This window comes from Salvelinus namaycush, chromosome 22 (assembly GCF_016432855.1).
Source record: "Salvelinus namaycush isolate Seneca chromosome 22, SaNama_1.0, whole genome shotgun sequence".
Lineage (NCBI taxonomy): Eukaryota > Metazoa > Chordata > Actinopteri > Salmoniformes > Salmonidae > Salvelinus > Salvelinus namaycush.
The window spans coordinates 1,292,132-1,304,259 of NC_052328.1; the positions used below are offsets into that span (position 1 = coordinate 1,292,132).

The 12,128-nt window shown below is 43.9% G+C and overlaps 1 protein-coding gene across 3 annotated transcripts in view; it reads left to right on the forward strand.

Moving 5' to 3' along the window:
* Positions 1-12,128, forward strand: part of LOC120017875 (paired box protein Pax-2a) — a 67,960-nt gene that overhangs the window by 21,222 nt on the left and 34,610 nt on the right. For all 3 annotated transcript variants that reach the window (XM_038960833.1, XM_038960831.1, XM_038960832.1), the window contains 2 exons: positions 7,105-7,280; positions 10,679-10,814. In XM_038960833.1, the coding sequence (XP_038816761.1) occupies positions 7,105-7,280; positions 10,679-10,814 (312 nt within the window). The remainder of the gene's footprint in view (positions 1-7,104; positions 7,281-10,678; positions 10,815-12,128) is intronic.

Below are 12,128 nucleotides of genomic sequence, written 5' to 3' on the forward strand. Positions count from 1 at the left end.
TGTGTAAGTAGAACGATATATTAAAGATATATTAAAGAAAGGCTATGAGGAGCATATGTACACTAAATGTTGTAATATTTGATTTGGTTAACGTTGCATTAACCAAAACGTTCAATTGAAAAATGTGTGTGTCAAAGCTTACAATTTAATTTGAAATTAGTGTTAATTGGATTTAATTCAGGGTGTAAATTGAAGCTAGTTGTAGATGAGGGAGTGATATTACAAAAACAAACCGAATGTTAATGCAATGCTTGGGAAAGGGAATCACTAGCTAACGTATAGGTAATTAAATGTTGTTCCAACAAGGAACAACAGAAAGGCAAAAAAGCCTATTCAGAAAAGAGGGGCCTTCGTGACCCTACGGTGCCGTTTCACCTCCCTGTGCCTCCACTCAGGGGTAAACACAGACTGAACACAGGTTGAATTTCTACCAGGAATAAGATACTATAACAATTACCAGCTTATATTTTGACGCCGTTGCTTTGGTCAATTCTTCACGAGCCGTTCGTGCCTATTGTATAATCACCGTCATAGCCAGAAGACGTTAGCTTCCTTCTCAAAGCTGATGTTTCTAGTGTTTTTGTTCTGACGTGTTTGGCAGACAGGTAGTCAGTGTAGTAAGGCAGACGGTCTCTCTCTCTCTCTGACTCCAGGCAGAGACAGAATTACGTCGGCTCAACCCCCTGCTAGGGGTCATGACCTTGGGGTGGCGAGCCCGCGGAGAGGAGTCTGTTTTTATAGAACTAGTGATGTGATCTGATAGAGTCTGGAGTCCTCTGCTCCCTCGTTACCGGAGTGTTAATACCCAGCCATGTCAAGATGAATACACTCAAGCCTGTCACTCACTGATCAATAACACAGACACCATCACTGTGGAGGATAAGGAGACGCACCAACAAACAAAGACATGATCTACTATGACATAACAACATAAGTTATTAGCATCACTGGGGAGGATGTGGAGAAACAGAGACCAGTTGGTAGAGCGTGGTACTTGCAACGCCAGGGTTGTGGGTTCAATTCCCACTGGGGACCAGTATGAAAATGTAAGCACTCACTACTGTAAGTCGCTCTGGATAAGAGCGTCTGCTAAATGACTAACATGTAAACAAAGCCATTATGATTTCCAGGTTTACCGGCTAATGCTACGACATAATTAATAGCTAAAATGGTATGGAAAATGGTCCCCAAAACATATACAATATATCTTAGCAAATGTTATTTAGTATACGTCAGTATCAGATATTACAGCTAGCCTCCATTCCAAATGATGAACAAACAAGACGATGGTAACTGTAGACTACATAACAGCCAGCACGGAATGGGAAACACGCCCCCCCAAAAACATGTACCGTATATCTTACAATATGTTATTTGGTACGGTATACTTGTAGGATATGATGTCTTACGGTGGATTCAGTAGAAATATGACATTTGGTATACGTGTTGAATTACATTGCTGGGTGGCTATGATACTCAGTAAAAAAAAAATGGCTGTAATATTGTTTTTTAGATACATCAAAAAATATTTCCTATGTACCTTTAAGAAATGTAATTGTGATGGTTGAATTAACTTCTAAATGTCATCAGGATGAAACAGAATACCTCTAGTCAAAACTAGCCTGGTAAAAACTAGACTGAATGCTGAGCTCACCATTGAGTTTAACATTCAGTCTGGTTTAGCCAGGCTAGACTGAGGGGTCTCCTTACCACCAGCTAGAACAACCTATTCCAGCAGACATGAGTGAGACAGTCAAGCCATAGGGCCCTGGTCAAAATGAGTGCATTATATAGGGAATAAGGTGCATTTTGGGCCACCGGTTTTTACAGAGATGTACTGGGCATTGTGCTGGGCACGCGCTCCAGCAGGTATATGTCATTGGTCACCCCCAAAGCCAATTCGTCCTTTGGCCGCCTTTCCAACCAGTTCTCTGCTGCCAATGACTGGAACGAATTGCAAAAATCACTGAAGCTGGAGACTCATATCTCCCTCACTAACTTTGAGCACCAGCTGTCAGAGCAGCTCACAGATCACTGCACCTGTACATAGCCCATCTGTAAACAGCACATCCAACTACCTCATCCCCATACTGTATTGATTTATTTTGCTCCATTGCACCCCAGTATCTCTACTTGCACATTCATCTTCTGCACATCTATCACTCCAGGGTTTAAATTGCTAAATTGTAATTATTTTGCCACTATGGCCTATTTATTGCTTTACCTCCCTTATCTTACCTCATTTGCACACACTGTACATTTTTCTATTGTGTTATTGACTGTATGTTTGTTTGTTCCATGTGTAACTCTGTGTTGTTATTTGTGTCGCACTGCTTTGCTTTATCTTGGCCAGGTCGCAGTTGTAAATGAGAACTTGATCAACTAGCCTACCTGGTTAAATAAAGGTGAAATAAATTAGAGTGAGTTTTTTTTACATAGATGTACTGGGCATTAGAGTGAGGGTTTTACCATAGATGTACTGGGCATTAGAGTGAGGGTTTTACCATAGATGTACTGGGCATTAGAGTGAGGGTTTTTACATAGATGTACTGGGCATTAGAGTGAGGGTTTTTACATAGATGTACTGGGCATTAGAGTGAGGGGGTTTTACATAGATGTACTGGGCATTAGAGTGAGGGTTTTTACATAGATGTACTGGGCATTAGAGTGAGGGTTTTACCATATATGTACTGGGCATTAGAGTGAGGGTTTTTACATAGATGTACTGGGCATTAGAGTGAGGGGGTTTTACATAGATGTACTGGGCATCAGAGTGAGGGGTTTTTACACTAGTCATAGGATTATGAATATTACAAGGAGGCAATATTGAGGTGGGTGTCTTAAATGTTTAAATGGTTATTTCACCCTAACTTGAGTGGGAACAACAGGTTAACCTGGGGGATGGTTTGAGTGGGAACAACAGGTTAACCTGGGGGATGGTTTGAGTGGGAACAACAGGTTAACCTGGGGGATGGTTTGAGTGGGAACAACAGGGTAACCTGGGGGATGGTTTGAGCGGGAACAACAGGTTAACCTGGGGGATGGTTTGAGTAGGAACAACAGGTTAACCTGGGGGATGGTTTGAGTGGGAACAACAGGTTAACCTGGGGGATGGTTTGAGTGGGAACAACAGGTTAACCTGGGGGATGGTTTGAGTAGGAACAACAGGTTAACCTGGGGATGGTTTGAGTGGGAACAACAGGTTAACCTGGGGGATGGTTTGAGTAGGAACAACAGGTTAACCTGGGGGATGGTTTGAGTGGGAACAACAGGTTAACCTGGGGATGGTTTGAGTGGGAACAACAGGTTAACCTGGGGGATGGTTTGAGTGGGAACAACAGGTTAACCTGGGGGATGGTTTGAGTGGGAACAACAGGTTAACCTGGGGGATGGTTTGAGTAGGAACCACAGGTTAACCTGGGGATGGTTTGAGTAGGAACCACAGGTTAACCTGGGGATGGTTTGAGTAGGAACAACAGGTTAACCTGGGGGATGGTTTGAGTGGGAACAACAGGTTAACCTGGGGGATGGTTTGAGTGGGAACAACAGGTTAACCTGGGGGGTGGTTTGAGTAGGAACCACAGCCCATGTACTGTAGGTTGACCTGCGGGTGGTTTATCTTGTGTATGGGAAGTGTATTCCTCTGTGGTGAATGACTAATGTGCGGGTATTGATCATGGTATGTACTCTGGCCTAGCAGATGGAAAGTAATTAATGAGTCTATTTGCTTCCGAGGACCGAAGGGAACAGTTGAGGTTGATAAAGCGCCAACCGTTCAGCGGAGCTACGAGAGGCTGAGGCCCCCTGTGGAGCTGTCCAGAAATAATGCCAGATCAAAGATGTGATTAGATTTATCTATACTGAAAATCAGAAGAAAATAGCTGAACAGTGTAGAGTAGAAGTGATTTATGTTCTCCTGTGATTGCATATTGCAACACATCCCAACCGATCACACTATGAAAATAGAAAGATTTAGAAAATTATGAATAAAGAAACATGTAAAATGTAAAATGTAAAATGAAATACATATACCATAATAGGTATTTTTTTCTCATAAATAGCTATTTTAATGTTTTTTTTAATTATTAGTTATCGAAATAATTTGTTTGAGGATATAGAATTATTGTAGTATGTTGGGCAGCAAATGGCAGTTACTTATTCACCACATGCACAGACCCCCCTCCCCTCCCCCAATCACGACACACACACACACACACACACACACACACACACACACACACACACACGCATGCACAGAGATATACAAACACACACACACACACACACACACATTCACACAGATATACACACACACACACACACATACATACATGCACACACAGACCCTTCTCCTCTCCCCCAATCACGACACACACACGCGCACGCACGCGCACACACACACGCACGCACACACACACACACACACACACACACACACACACACACACACACACACACACACACACACACACACACACACACACACACACACACACACACACCCCCGACTCCCCAGGGTCTCTTATATATCCCCTTGATGCGTTTTGCTCTTCTTGGGAGTGCAGGTTCATCCTCTGGCCCCAGTGAGAAAAGGTCAAGAGGCAGAATGGAATGGCAATAACCCTTCCAAATGGTACTATCAGGAGAGACATGATTGATCAATTGAATTCCATGGCAGAGAAAAATGTGGGATTAAGTAGAGTATTATACGCACATTGAGTTGAGGCATGATGTTCATTTCAAGTTCATTTCGGCTCCCTCTTGCCACCAGACCAGGCAGGCAATCAATAGGGTCCCTCCTTGCATATCATATATCTCCGCCGTTCCCTCCAGGACCAACCAGAGAACATAATCTGCCGCAAATTTAGAATGACAGATTTGTAAGGGGGCTGAAGGCCTTTCTAGAGATCCACGGAGGAGGAGGCTGGAGACTGAGAGGCAGTAGCCAGAGTCGCTGCAGCCTGGGATGGGAAGGGAGGGGTCTGGAGGGCTGTAAAAGTGGGGCTTTAAAGCATCACAGGGAAGCGCCAAAGGGAAAAGCTAAGGCATCCCTCTCCCTCTGTTTGGAGAACGGCATCCTGGGACTGGGAGATGATTGAACTAGACTGTACCATTTTATTCATTCACAGCATCTCTCTCTCTCTCTCTCTCTCTCTTTCTCTCTCTCTTCCTCTGTCTGTCGTGTCTGTCTGCGGTCACAGCGGTGTTAGCTACCCAAATGAAACACTGCTACTCTGCCACTCTACTGAAAATGAAAGCAGTATTAAACTGTGGAAAAGGGAAATTGAGGAAGGAGAGAAGGAGGGAAACCCCTGGAGCCTGGAATGAACATGGAATGAAAAAGCCACTGCAGTACTGTAGCTTCAGCGTTCATTAAAATACATGGGCTCCACCACTACAACAAGTATATATTTGCACTGATGGTAATCCATCAATTACCACAGGGGCTTTCACATCATGATGCTGGCTAATACTGTGTGTGGTAGTGGTAGTTTCCTCTACTGTCTGTCTGTGAAGAAACACTGCACTCAGTGGCTCACCGCTAGCAGCATTAATATGACCTGTTTAAAATCTACCCTGACTGAATCAACACTGACTGAATCTGCCCTGACTGAATCTACCCTGACTGAATCAACCCTGACTGAATCAACCCTGACTGAATCTACACTGACTGAATCTACCCTGACTGAATCAACCCTGACTGAATCTACCCTGACTGAATCTACCCTGACTGAATCTGCTCTGTATGATTTAATATATCAGTAGTGCTTAAAGTGGACTCAAATAGATGCTTGGACTCATTTTTTGTGCCAGCATGTTTTATATGTAGGTCAAATCAAATCAACATTTATTCATCAGGTACAAATTATACAGTGGGTGTAAACGGTACAGGATACAGTGGTTGTACACACATGTAAACGGTACAGGATACAGTGGTTGTGCACACATGTAAACGGTACAGGATACAGTGGTTGTACACACATGTAAACGGTACAGGATACAGTGGTTGTGCACACATGTAAACGGTACAGGATACAGTGGTTGTGCACACATGTAAACGGTACAGGATACAGTGGTTGTGCACACATGTAAACAGTACAGTAAAACACTTACTTGCGTGTGCTGGTAGTCATAATATTTTAGAGACAATATTCTATAAGAGGTGATGGAACATTTGAGGCCCAACTCAAGCACTGAGTACTCTTATCCAAAGTTACCAGTAACACACAGTAATGATATAAACAAAAAGCCACAGGGGCTTCAGACAGCTTCCTACCTTACAGGGGCTTCAGTGACAGCCAGCTTCCTACCTTACAGGGGCTTCAGTGACAGCCAGCTTCCTACCTTACAGGGACTTCAGTGACAGCCAGCTTCCTACCTTACAGGGACTTCAGTGACAGCCAGCTTCCTACCTTACAGGGACTTCAGTGACAGCCAGCTTCCTACCTTACAGGGGCTTCAGTGACAGCCAGCTTCCTACCTTACAGGGACTTCAGTGACAGCCAGCTTCCTACCTTACAGGGACTTCAGTGACAGCCAGCTTCCTACCTTACAAGGACTTCAGTGACAGCCAGCTTCCTACCTTACAGGGACTTCAGTGACAGACAGCTTCCTACCTTACAGGGACTTCAGTGACAGCCAGCTTCCTACCTTACAGGGGCTTCAGTCAGCCAGCTTCCTACCTTACAGGGACTTCAGTGACAGCCAGCTTCCTACCTTACAGGGACTTCAGTGACAGCCAGCTTCCTACCTTACAGGGGCTTCAGTCAGCCAGCTTCCTATCTTACAGGGATTTCAGTGACAGCCAGCTTCCTACCTTACAGGGACTTCAGTGACAGCCAGCTTCCTACCTTACAGGGGCTTCAGTGACAGCCAGCTTCCTATCTTACAGGGGCTTCAGTCAGCCAGCTTCCTAACTTACAGGGGCTTCAGTGACAGCCAGCTTCCTACCTTACAGGGGCTTCTGTGACAGCCAGCTTCCTACCTTACAGGGACTTCAGTGACAGCCAGCTTCCTATCTTACAGGGGCTTCAGTCAGCCAGCTTCCTACCTTCCAGGGGCTTCCTGATTAGACTCTAGTGTTGTTGCTCTCTCTTCTTGTAGATGGTTCAGATGGGTCTGGCCCAAACACTGATTCTCAGGTTAGTGTGGACAGTTTACGGAAGCACCTGCGGGCCGATGCTTTCACTCAGCAGCAGCTGGAAGCTTTGGACCGGGTCTTTGAACGCCCGTCGTACCCCGACGTCTTCCCAACCTCGGATCACATCAAACCAGAACAGGTTAGTTACGTCTTGTTGTTTGTCACCATCAACACCATCAAATACACCTGTATTGCACCACGTCACCCCTTCCATTCCATCCAAGTTTCCTCCAGCTGTACAACCATCATATTGTTGTTGCTGCTTTTCTGTTTCTTTATTGTATAATTGTTGTTGCTGCTCCAAACGTAGTTTTCTCTGAAACTCAACATATCGCTATGTACTTTTTGTGCTGAGAGATTCTGCTATGTTATTTATTTGGCCCAGAGGGCCCCGAAGGAGCACGCCATCTGAGCTATATATATATACCTGCTCCACGCAGCTCTCAAAATAAAATGCCCACAAATGTATAGGCTGGTAAAACAGTCATTCCAGTGTATTAGAAAACAGCATGTAAAATGCTGTAGGGATTTCAGGGAAAACTCCCACGTCGTATCGATCTTGGGATGAAAAAACACCACATTCTTTGGATCCCCTATAATTGAGAATAACAGAAAGGCAACATGCAATTAATCAATATCTCTATTTTTCTCTATTTTTTGCTGTTGTGTTATTTGACTCTGTGTTTCTCCTGTTATTTCTGTTATAATTCTGTGTCATTCTTCAAAAATGTTATTATTGAAACAGTGTATGAAGCCGCTTTCAGTTGTCAGATTTATCATGGAAATGTTTTTATAAATTGTAAACATAGCAAAGGGGCTTTCTGGATTTGTTTCCACACACCTGGGTGTATATATAGGATATTCTAATGCGTCTTGCTTTTGATGTCAACGCCACAAACACCCACCATCTATCCATCCTCATTTACCAAATGAAGACCCCTTCTGTAACCACCACCCCGCCCCCACCCAAAAGAAACCACAATCACTAGACCCTTATACGTTGACATACTACCTTTCTTCTTATTAAAACCTCTCTTAGGCTTATTACAATGGATAACCTTTATTTACTTTCATTAGACTATTAAACAACAAGAGACTATTCATTTGTACCCGTAGAAAACTACAAGTCTTTAAGGGGGGACCCATAAAAGAAGCTAAAGCAATGGGCCTAATTGAGTTCATTTTAATTTCTCTCCGATCGCGGCAAATTACGTAGGTAATAAATCAGTAGGACAGGACTCACCTCCAGAAGAGAGCCTAATTTGGAGCTAATTACCAAACTGATTTCTACTGGAAGATCAATACCAAAACGAATTGGAAATGACTTGCAATCACAGAGAGCTTCAGAGAGAGTATTAAAGAAGAAGAAGAGAGGGAAAAGAGGCGGGGCTCAAAATAAAAAGAGGCCAGTAGAACAATAATGGAAACGAGGCCAGTAGAACAATAATGGAAAAGAGGCCAGTAGAACAATAATGGAAAAGAGGCCAGTAGAACAATAATGGAAAAGAAGCCAGTAGAACAATAATGGAACAGAGGCCAGTAGAACAATAATGGAAAAGAGGCCAGTAGAACAATAATGGAAAAGAGGCCAGTAGAACAATAATGGAAGAGAGGCCAGTAGAACAATAATGGAAAAGAGGCCAGTAGAACAATAATGGAAGAGAGGCCAGTAGAACAATAATGGAAAAGAGGCCAGTAGAACAATAATGGAAAAGAGGCCAGTAGAACAATAATGGAAAAGAGGCCAGTAGAACAATAATGGAAGAGAGGCCAGTAGAACAATAATGGAAAAGAGGCCAGTAGAACAATAATGGAAAAGAGGCCAGTAGAACAATAATGGAAAAAGAGGCCAGTAGAACAATAATGGACAAGAGGCCAGTAGAACAATAATGGAAGAGAGGCCAGTAGAACAATAATGGAAAAGATGTGACGGGAACAGAAAAATCTGTTTTAATTGAATATAGTATTAATCAGAGGATTTTCTCCTTTCATGGATCTCTCTTTCACTTGTCGTTGTTCCCCTTTCTCCTCATTGGTCAATGTGTCCCTATTAGCCGGGGTCTGGGTGCTGGTTGGAAGGCCATTAAAAACACCATTCTGGAGATGCAGAACTAAATAGATTCACCCCTCCCACACTTCTGCTAGCCATTTGGTCATCCTTTTCAAATCTATCTTTTCTTTTGTTTTGTTTTTCCTCCATCTCCCCCGTCTTCGAGCCCGTCCTTTATCTGCATGATAAAACGCCTGTTTGACGTCTAAAGCCTTGAAGAATAGAGGAAAACATCCGCGACATTGTCTCCGTGAACAGTTGTAGCAGACAATTAGAGTTTATCTGGGATAGAAGCAGACAAGAGTGGGGTCACAGGCTCACAGGCGTCCCCTTTGGGACCGCAGCCCAGCGAGCCACTCAGACACACACTGGGATTTTTTGGGGGGGACAAACATTGTCAACACACAGTCTCCGGAAGTCTGATCTCATTATAAAACACACACTAACATCTGCCATGACCGTCTCAAACTATCCACCACCGTACAAAGGAAATCCTTTCTGTGGGTATACAAAGTGTCTCTATAGTAATGTATTGTAGTCCAAACTAAATACATAGAAAATACATCATGGTCGATATAAAATGAAGTCATTTTCTCACTATGATAAAACATATATAAATAGAATGGAGAATTTGTTTTATTTCTTTCAATTTGATATTCATTTTGTATATGGTAACACGGAACAATGTAACTTACAGTATATGACAACCTGTTTATAGTCACTGATGATGAACCAATGAAACGTTAAAGGGTTGTGGAGAAGCTTTTTTTAAAACATTTTTTAATTCTAAATTGTAAAAAGCCAAAAGGTGAATAGTGTCCTGTTTGAACCAGGGCCACGTGGAGTGTCTGTGTGCATCCCAAATGTAATCTTATACCCTGTGCAGTGCGCTACTTCTGGTCCAAAGCAGTGTGCTGTAATAGGGAATAGGGTACCATTAGGGACAGTGGCGTGGTAACCAAGCAGAGCTGTTTTCTCCCTTGGCTGATCAGGACTCCTGGCTGCAGTCAAGCACAAAGGACCAGATGACGGCTTGGCTTTTCATTTGGCTTTTCTAGATCCCCACTTCCTCTCAGACAAAACCAAAATACATTCATGATATGCTTGAACTCCCACCCTCGCTGCTGCAGCTTGAAAATAGTGAACTCACACACACACACACACACACACACACACACACACACACACACACACACACACACACACACACACACACACACACACACACACACACACACAAATATGCATGCACACACTTACACGCACATACACACACACACACCCAAAAATAGACACCCTAAGATTCACGGAGAGACAGTATTTGACTCTATATGGTTTTGGTAGCTAATTTTGTGTTTTTGTGTAACCCTGATTAATGAAGGCTCTTTAGATGAAACATTGGTGGAATAAAGCCCACAGCAGGGAGAGGTGGGGCCTTTTCGTTTTCATTTATATGGTTGTGTAATGATGAACGTGTCTTTTTGCAGGCTAACGAGTACTCCCACTCCCACTCCCTGTCCTCCCTGAATCCTGGCCTGGACGGCGAGGTCAAACCCAGCCTGTCCTCCAGCAGTAACCAGAACCTGGGCCCCAGTGTCTCTGTGACACAGAGCTACTCTGTAGGTAAGACACAGAGCCAAACACTGGTCCTGTCTGTGTGGATCAGGTGGTAGAGCATGGTGCTTGCAACATGTGTCCCAGAATTGTCGGTTCGATTCCACGTTTGGGGCAACACATACCAAAAAAAATTTTACGTGGCTTTTGGCTGTGTGTCTCAGAGGAGGAGAGCTGTTCTAGGATCAGTTTAGCCTTTTAGATCACAATGAATATGATTACATGGCCAGGGGGAGACCTGATCCTAGATCTGTACTCCTTCTCTAAGATGCATCACACTGTACCTAAGGCCCTAGTACAGTCTACCTGCCGTCACCCTGCCCAGCCAGGACAGGCCAAACCACAGCTTCAGCTAAGGGGATTATTGGTCTGCTTCACAAATGGCTCCCTTTTCTAGTGCACTGCTTTTGACCAGGGTCCATAGTGACCAGGGTCCATAGTGACCAGGGTCCATAGGGCTCAGGGTCCATAGGGCTCAGGGTACATAGGGCTCAGGGTCCATAGTGACCAGGGTCCATAGGGCTCAGGGTCCATAGTGACCAGGGTTCATAGTGACCAGGGTCTATAGTGACCAGGGTTCATAGTGACCAAGGTCTATAGGGCTCAGGGTCCATAGTGACCAGGGTCCATAGGGCTCAGGGTCCATAGTGACCAGGGTTCATAGTGACCAGGGTCTATAGTGACCAGGGTTCATAGTGACCAAGGTCTATAGGGCTCAGGGTCCATAGTGACCAGTGTCTATAGGGCTCAGGGTCCATATTGACCAGGGTCCACAGTGACCAGGGTCTATAGGGCTCAGGGTCCATAGTGACCAGGGTCTATAGGGCTCAGGGTCCATAGTGACCAGGGTCTATAGGGCTCAGGGTCCATAGGGCTCAGGCTCCATAGTGACCAGGGTCCATAGTGACCAGGGTCCACAGGGCTCAGGGTCCATAGGGCTCTGGTCAAAAGTAGTGCACAATGTAGGGAATAGGGTGTCTGATTTTTGGGATGGGTTCTTGTTCACTGTTCTGGTCAGAATGTTGTTTTGTTTTGTAATGAAACAAAACAACATGATGCAATGCATTGACATGGTGTCTATTTATTTACATGAAAATAAAAACAAATACTCCAAACAGAAACATGACAGTAAGTGTGCAGATTATTTTAATGCCGTTTGGTTTGACACTCTGAGTAGTAGTAGTAGTAGTAATAGTATTAGTATTAGTATTGGTATTAGTATTCGTATCAGTAGTAGTCGTAATAGTAATAGCAGTAGTAGTAGTCATAGTAGTAATAGTAGTATTAGTATTAGTAGTATCAGTAGTAATAATCGTAATAGTA